Here is a 9285-nt window from a genome sequence, read left to right on the forward strand (position 1 = left end):
GAGTATGCAATGCATACTCCTCTATGTTGCACCAATTTTGTGATTTTTCAAGTTTTAAAAATCGGTTTTCAATGAAATAAAATTTAAATTTTGGTAAAATTTTGTGTAAAATCTTTCTATTGGAGACACGTCTAGAACTAAAATTTATTAAAATAAGTCAAATAATTGGTCGTCTAACTTTCAGATTGTTTGACAAAAAAATTAAAATAAAATTAGATGAAAAAAATTGCAGCATCGCAATTATGCTGAAGATTAGATCTAAAAATACACATGAATTTTAAACTCATGTCAAATTATCAAGATTACTTTATGAATCAATTAGGGAATAGATAGCAAAGAAGACAAAATAGAACCTAACTCCTCAACAGAAATCCTCCCATCTTTATCTCTATCAAACACATCAAAAGCCTCCTTCAAATCCTCTTCATTTTCAAACAAGCTTTCATTCCCATTCACTTCATCTTTCCCTTGCTCACCACCACCACCAGTCATGGACTCACAAAGCAAACCAAACTCTTCAAAGTCAATCAAATCATCTCCTTTAGCATCCAATTTTAACAACATTTCTTCTACCTCTTTTTCTGTCATGAAGATTCTTATGTTCCTCAGAGATTCTGTCAGCTCTTGCTTTGTTATGAACCCATTACTGTTCTTATCAAAGGTGGCACATACTTTTCTAAGCTCATCCTTCTTGTTGTTGTTGACCATCTTCTTCTCTTTGTTGGGAGATAACAATGATTTATCAATTGAAGTTTTTGATGAAGCAATACTACTTCTACATGTGGCAAACATCAGATCTATACGACCTCGTCGTCGGTTGATCAATTTTTGAGATCAACAATCACCTTAAAGTATTTTAAGTTATAATCTACCATAATATAATTTAAAAATAACTAATTAGTTACTAAGATGTATACAAATAAGTTTTTAGAGAGTAAGCAAAATATATTTCATGTTATATGATAAAAATAAAGTTTTTTATATAAAGGTAACTATTTGGTTTCTTATCAACACTATTAGTAATCAAAAATTTACTTTTAAAAATATAGAAAAATAATTGAAAAATAGAAAATATTAAATTTAGCTGACATGGCATAGTAATGTTATTATTGTAAATTAAATATAAAAATAGTATATTATTATAAACTTCTCTTTTTTTTACGCAAGATTTAGCCCATTTCTATATACTATTACAAAAGAGATTCTCCTTTTGTTAGTTGTGCAGAAAATTTCGATATACTATTATATTTTAGGGGCACCCACTTGATTGAGTTGTGCTAGAATTTGTTAATATAGTATGTTACTTTTCAGGGGCACCCACTTCGCACGTGCGTGATTTGCTACTTAGGTTGTGACACTTTTGGATGTTTTACTAATGCTAAATGTAATAATTTTAATAAAGTTGGGTTGCTTGAGTTGATTTTTTTGCAGATGGTATTTCAGTGCTCCAGGCTAAAGTCATGGACTTTCTTAATTGGGCTCATATGTGAAATTTCTGTACAAGTGATTTGTTAGGGTACTCTTTCTTTGGTGCTATGATCAATAATGGACAATAGTATGCTAATGAGTTGGGTGGGCTTTTTCTGGTTATAGCATAGCTTCATTGTCTAGATTTTTCAGTGTAATTTTGTTCTATACTTTTAAGATAATTTATGTTAATTTGAAGAGGTTCCTACGTCTTTTTTTTTTTTTTTTTGAAAAATACGTTTATAAATAAAAATTGAAGTTAGACCTCATGGTCATTACAAAGGATATTAACAGGTATAGTAGATATCTCTACCATGCCCGTAACATTATTGGCAAACGCCCATTTGGCCACATTATGGGCCGCGTAGTTACAGTTTCTAGCAACAGAAGAAAAATTACAATTTGTCATAAAAGTAGAAAGGAGTTTGCACTGACGCACATAGTTCTCAATCCCCCAAATAGAGTCATCCCCTTTTAGGTTCTTGATAACAGTCTCTGAATCACTCTCCACCACAATAAAAGGATGATGCAATGAGATCGCCGTCTCCATGGCTAAAAGACAGGCCGCAGCTTCTCCAGTGAGTGGGTCAGAGAAGTGTAGCCTTTTTACCGCCACCCATAAAACTGATTCGTTATGGTCTCTCGCAATTGCACAGCACACATAGTTTCACCTCCGACTTTGACATCGCAATTGATTTTAACCCAATCTTCCGGCGGCGGAGACCAAGCCTGAGTCCCAACAGACTGTGCAGGGGAAGAAAGAAGGCAGGAGCCATAGTCTGTGTAACAAGAAGAAATAGAGTCGATATAGTGTTTAATGTTACACATTGATTTATTATGTACCTTGTTGTTGCGGGCCCTCCAAATCGTATCTACCACAATCGAGGCATGGATGAATAGCTTATCAGTATCAACTCCTCTGGATTTAAGATTCCATAGAAAAGTAACCCAGTCCCACATTCGGGCTCCCGAATCCAGAACAAGCATAATCCCCCAAGGAGAAGATCGCCAAAGGTGGAAGGCAAAGTTGCAATACAGGAATAAGTGCTCTGTGGTCTCCTCAGCCTCCCCACAAATAGGGCAGGAAACCTCCTAAAACCCATTCTCTTAGCAAGAGGGGCTCTTAAGGGTAGAGCATTGGAAAGGATACTCCACCAATGGACCTTGTGTCGCTCCAAAATCTTTGAGTTCCAAAGTTTGTTCCATAGTGCCGGAGCAATGCTGCACAAAGGAGCCCGATCAATGGCTTGAATAAGATAGGCAGACTTGGTTGAAAATAGGCCATTTGATTCTTTTGTCTAGACCCATCTATCCCTTCCCTGGCCACTCGGATTACCTCCTCTTAAGATGTTACTAACAGTTTCCTGTTCAAAAAGGTTGTGTAGCTTGGGTGCATCCCAATTTTCGTCAGGTAAAAGTAAATCTGACACTTTCTCCAAGCCCCGCTGTTGACGATAATTGGACTTAGGGTAAAAATCTGTACCATGGATAACCCAAGGGTCATCCCAAATGCTTGTCCCTCTCCCATCAGATATTAGCTTGCACGCCCCTTTCTTAAAATCTCTTTTGATCGCACCACATTTTTCCAAAACCAAGAATTGGAGCTCTTAACCTCACAGTCAAAATTTTTTTTAACCTTAAGGTACTTAGATCTGAGAACATTACAGCACAGTGATTGTTCCTCAGTAAGCAGAGCCCAACCCCACTTGGCCATCAATGCCTGGTTCATCTCCACAATCTTTCTAAAGCCAAGTCCCCCACGAGACTTGGGAAGGCACAACTGGTCCTAGGCTTTAAGATAGATGCCTCTATTACCTTGTTCACAGCCCCACCAAAAGTCCCTCACCATACCATCAATCCTAGATGCAAGGTTTTTAGAAAGCTTTCTCGTCTGCATCGTGTAAACAAGCAAAGCAAGCCCCACCAATTTGATCAACGTAGCACGACCAGCCTTTGATAACGTTTTTAATTTCCACCCATGGAGTTTTGACACCAGGTTTTCAAGGATGAAGTTAAAATTCGAATCCTTTTGGTGGGATCTAAAAAGCGGGAGGCCTAAATAGTTTATGTTACCCATTTCACAGTTCAATCCCAGAGCCTGCCTGATGCCTCGTTTCATACCATCACTTGTGTTACCGCTAAAGAAAATGGAGGTTTTAAGCTTATTAATTCTCTGACCAGACCAATCACAAAACTTTTCCAGGCAATGCCACATACCCCTTGCTTCTTCAAGGTTTGCCCTGCCAACAAGGATCAGATCATCGGCAAAGAAAAGATGGGAGAGTTTGGGGCCCTCTCTGCTTAGCTTTATACCACTTATGGTACCGATATTAGGGGTGTTCATAAAAATCGAAAAACCGAAACCGACCATCAAACCGACCAGACCGTAACCGAATTTTCGGTTCCACGTCATCACCGAATTTGGCGGTCGGTTTCGGTTTTTTTGACACGGCGGTCGGTTTCGGTTCTTGAAATAAAAAAATAGTTTAACCAAAAAACCGTCAAAACCGCCAAAAACCGCCAAAAACCGCCTAAAACCGCCAAAAACCGCCCAAAACTGCCCAAAACCGCCAAAAACCGCCTAAAACCGCCAAACCGAAAACCGCCAAAAACCGTACGGTCGGTTTTATACGGTTATAATTTCTAAACGGTCGGTTACGGTTTTCGTAAAATAAAAACCGTAACCGTCCGGTCGGTTATAAAATTTTAAAAACCGACCATAACCGACCGATTTTCACCCCTAACCGATATCAAGGGCGTGCTCAAGGATGCGCGAGAGGATTTCAGCAGCCCGGATAAAGATGTACGGAGATAGGGGGTCTCCTTGTCTAATCTCACACTCCGGGGTCAAACTGTTAAATTTCCTTCCTTTTAGAAAAAGGTTGAAGGAAGTTGTTGTGATACACTGGCGTACCCAGTGGCAGAACTTGTCAGGGGCCTTGAAACTACGTAGAACGTGGTCAATAAATTGCCAACTTAGTTTGTCGTACGCCTTAACTAGGTCAATCTTGATTGAAAAAAACCCCTCTTTCCCTTTTTTCCTCTTGAAAGAGTGTATGATCTCCTGGATTAAAACATTATTATCTTGGATGTTCCGGCCCGGGACAAAAGCTGCTTGAGTAGGACAAATCAATCTGGGCAGGAACACTCTGATTCTGTTTGCAATGATTTTCGAGATCACCTTATATATCACATTGCACAAAGAGATAGGTCTGAACTGAGATACTTTTTTAAGGTTGGGGACCTTAGGAATGAGAGTAATATTTGTAGCATTAAAGCCTCGATGCATATTCCCTGACTGAAAAAAGTCCACAACTGCATCACAGAAGTCTTGTCCCACAAAGTTCCAGTAGTGTTTGAAGAAGAGAACTGACATACCATCCGGACCCGGAGCCTTCAAGCTTCCCATAGAGAAAAGCGTTTGTCTAATTTCCTCGTGACCTGGGATCACCTCAAGCTCTGACTGCTCCAAAGGGGAGAGATGATCAGGAATTAAGTAGTCTAAGCTTTCCAAAGGGCCCTGAGGCGGGTGTTTGAAGATGTCACCCAAAAAACCAATAAACTCATTACCAATCTCTTCTTTATTAGTTATCCACACACCATCCTTGTTCAAGATACTATCCACGGAGTTTCTTCTATTACGAATCGTGGCAGAAATGAAGAAAAAATTAGTACACTTATCACCATCCCTAATCACATTACGAATCGATTATTAATGTCTTTTTGTGAATGTATTGAGACTAAGATCACTTTGTTAAGGTATAGTGTTGTGATTAGAGTAAAAATAATTTTTGACATTAAATTAATAATAGTGTGACGCTAAATTTAGTGTGTTTTTTTAAGATACTCTAACTAATTATTATGGTAGTGTATTATAGATTTTTCGAAAAATATTAAACTATTTATTTTGAACTACAAAATATAGCCACAATTCACTAAAATTTGTTTTATCTAAGAGATATATATGAAGACTATGACAAACATTTCATAATGAGCAAAACATTTCATTTATGTGAGTACAAAATTTCTTATTTTAATTTATTGGTTGCGATATTTGTCAACAGTGAAGACAAATGTGATATTATAACAAGTCGACATCAATTGGATTAATGGACATAATAAACTATCCAATATGGTATGAAAAAACTCAAACTAAAAAAGAAACTCAATACTTAAATCAATCACTAACGAAAATTAATAATAAATTCACATACGCAATCATAACATTACTAACAACAAGGTGTAAGGAATGTGTGTCATTTAAATTTTTTTTTTTTTTTTTGAAATGGCATTTAAAACTGTTTTAAAAAATGGGAATGACAACTAGGTCCATGTGAAGTGTGAACCCAAAAATTTAAATAAAATAAAGAAATTAAGCTTTGAGAATTGTAGGTTAAGTAAACCCACAAACATTGGACACGTAGGTAAACATGGGATTTAATTAGAAGATGAGTTGTGTTTTGAGGGAAATTAGGGGTGTTTAGACAGCGAGTGATTTGCAAAATTTTATGGGACTGGACAATAACAAATTAACAACTACACACGTCTTGCGCTTTGGACGCGGTTGGGTTCCATATCTCACTGATTTTTTTTTTTTAAAAAAAAAAATAAAATTATTTTATTATCACATCATTTACCATAATACCCTATCAATTGTTATTATTAGGGGTGTATAAAAATTTTCGTAAACCGCCCAACTCGAATAACCCACCCAAACTAAACCGACAAAATCGATAAAAAATACAAACCAACATAACTCGATAAAATTCTAAACCACCCAATCAGTTAATTGGGCGGGTTGAAAATTGACCCAAACCGCCCAATTAAACCGCCTAACCCGATTTAACCCGATTTTTACTTTTTTTTTTTTTATTTTATATATACATATTATATAATATATAATATATATTAAAAAAAAAAGTCCTAAATCCTAAAATTCTTTCTCAACCTCTCAATAAAATTCTTTCTCACATATATTGTGTATTTATGTGGTTAATTTTTATTTTAGTTGAAACTAAAAAAAAAAAAAAAAAACCCCCTCTTATTTCGGTTTGGGCGAGTTAACCCGACCAAACTGCCCAAACCGTCGGTCGGGTTAAGATTTTTTTTTTTTAAATTGGGTAGGTCGTATGCAGAATTTTACAAACTGATCTTTACGTTGAGTTAAAAAATATGTAGTATAAACCGACTAAACCGACCGATGTACAACCCTAGTTATTATATATGTATGTTACTATTCAAAATAATAATAAAAAAAACATTTAAAATGAATTGATCAATATGCCATATAACTACAAAAGAGAAAAATAATAATGTAATTCTATTATTAATCACAATCAAGTAAAATAATAGTTTGCAACAATTTAATTGTGACATCTTTATATTGGAGATATGTTTAGAATTAAAATTTATTAAAATAAGTCAAATAATTAGCCGTCTAACTTTCAGAGACAAAAAAAAAAAAACAGATGAAAAAAATTGCAGCATCACAATTATGTTAAAGATTAGATCTAAAAATACACATGAATTTTAAACTCATGTCAGATTATTAAGATTACTTTATGAATCAATAAGATGAAAGACATACCTGATTCCATAATATTGGACATTAGATGAGATGATAGGTATATGATCTTCCACAGACTAATCTTTTCTATGTGAGTTTTCTCACTCAATTGATGGGAATGGAGAAGAAGAATAGTTAAAATTAACATTGGGGACTAAACCCTTATGTTCTTTATATAGCAAACTAATTAGAGCCTTTAAACCCTAATTAGGATTACTATTGCGTATTACAAATTACAAAAGCCCATACCGAATAAACATCTTATTGAGCTCATTTAATTAGATTACTTATTTAGCCCAATTTAGAATATTAGCTCAAATAAATATTTGTCTTAATTTGTAAGCTCACATATTTGATTATTAAAAATAACCCAACAAATTAACCCTAAGAACACCTTGTTGACAATGAAAAGTGATCAGTTCTGTACCGTTTGATAAGCGGTAGCGGCCAACGAATGTATGAACAAAAAGTAAAAAAGAGAGCACCATAATTATAGTAGTTTATTCCCCTTATCACGAAGGTAATGAAGCTACATCTACTTAGAGTTTTCATTGTCACTAAAACCTAATTGTCTTACCATAGAACTCAGGAAAAAATGACTAAGTCTAGCTTCGCTTCACAATTTCTAGAGAGAGAAGCTCTAACATTGGAAAAAAAAAAAGTAAAGTGTGAAAAATGAGTTAGGGAAACTCTCCTTTTATATGGAAGGAGGATTAATTAAATTGCAATAAAATAACAGGGAAATTCGCATAAAATTTGCTTGGAAATAGCTCACAAGTTCATTTTGAGGATTGAAACTTCAGAATTGCGGGGCAATGTGAGACACTTAGATGCGCCTTCAAAATAGCTTTAATTTTTCACTAGAATCGTGTCATTTGGATAAAAATTGAGAGAGTCATGGTCATTTTACTAAGCAGTGTGCATTCTAGGAAAAACTGTGAGAACAACCTGACTTTGGGGTGCCCAGGTTGACATAAACGTCAACATGGGCACCCAAGACTTGGTTTCTTGGGCGTTAGGCATATTTTGAGATGCTTGAATGATGTGATAGTTATCCTTAGTTCATTCTTTGACCATGGAGAATTTCTCTTGGTAATTTTACTGAATATACACGAGTGGTTCCCGATGTTCTCCAAGGTGACACCCGGGTGATCACTAGTGCACATGGGTGTTAGTGGACTTGCGGGTGACACATGTACATGAGATATTGACTTGCAAAATTGTCCAAATCTTATTTTGGGGGCAAAATAAGGTCGATGCTCAAAGCAAAATTGTTGTTTGAAGGACATAACATTGAGCCCTAGTCAACCTGGGTGCCTAGTGTGCTTGCACACTGGTGCTTGGGGGCTAACTTGATACTCGAACGATATTTTCTCATGATTCCAAGTCTCATATCGTGTATTTGGAGAAAAACAAGAAGAATGCTCGAGACAGAATCACAATTAGATTGACAGAATCATTAAAAGTGTGGCTACATCAACCGAGGCGTCCAGTGACTGGGGTGATGTTGGGCGCCCAACTCTTCAACTGGGGCCTATATGGGTTTGTTTGCTTCTCAAAAGCACTTGTATCTTTCTCGTGAATAAAAATAAAGGAAATTCCTGAACAACTTATCTAGAAAGAAGACTTGGAGTGCACCCAATTGAGATACATCAACCGGGGCACCCACTAGGGCCTCGAGGCATGCACTAGGCACCTAGGTAGGGGTCGACATCTTTAAAATTAGTTTCATTGATGCTCAATCTTTTTTTTGGTGAAAGTGCTCCATGGATTTCAGTTTTGTCAAATTTGCTCAGGCAAAACTTGGTAAACAAAATCGGTGCTCAAGTTGAAATGTTAACCTGGGCGGCCATAGTTGTGTATGGGCTCATTTAGGATGTTTTTAATGAAATATCATGTCCTTGTATTGTTCCTTGATGGATTTAAGTAATAAGGGTCTAAGTATGTCCCCGAAAACCTAAACCCTGGCCATAACGCCCCCAAATCGACTATATGTCAACTTGGGTGCCCAGATGCCATTTCATGTAGGCTCATCTCCTAAGTCTGAAACTTAGTTGGGTCATGTCTCTCATTTATCTTAGAATAATGGCTACGAAGAATGCCCATAAGAAGTTTATGGGAACCAAAACTGATGCGAGACGGTGCACATGATTTCAACCTGGGCGCTAACACTGATACTGGACCCAGATTGAGCCTTGGGATGTCCACATGGCATCCTTAGCTTAATGATTCATCATTTTAAGGTCACTAGG

At 36.4% G+C, this 9285-nt stretch overlaps 1 protein-coding gene across 1 annotated transcript; it reads right to left on the reverse strand.

The window, feature by feature from the left end:
• Positions 1–303: 303 nt before the first annotated feature.
• On the reverse strand, positions 304–915 carry LOC115695330 (calmodulin-like protein 5). Its single transcript, XM_030622404.2, has one exon. The coding sequence runs from the start codon at positions 790–792 to the stop codon at positions 319–321; it is 474 nt and encodes a 157-aa protein (XP_030478264.1). The 5' UTR covers positions 793–915; the 3' UTR covers positions 304–318.
• Positions 916–9285: the final 8370 nt, after the last annotated feature.

The sequence above is a fragment of the Cannabis sativa genome, chromosome 6 (genome assembly GCF_029168945.1).
Source record: "Cannabis sativa cultivar Pink pepper isolate KNU-18-1 chromosome 6, ASM2916894v1, whole genome shotgun sequence".
Classification (NCBI taxonomy): Eukaryota; Viridiplantae; Streptophyta; class Magnoliopsida; order Rosales; family Cannabaceae; genus Cannabis; species Cannabis sativa.

Excerpts from the sequence above, each read along its gene's own strand:
- LOC115695330 (XM_030622404.2), bottom strand. The coding sequence starts at position 792 with ATGTTTGCCACATGTAGAAGTAGTATTGCTTCATCAAAAACTTCAATT.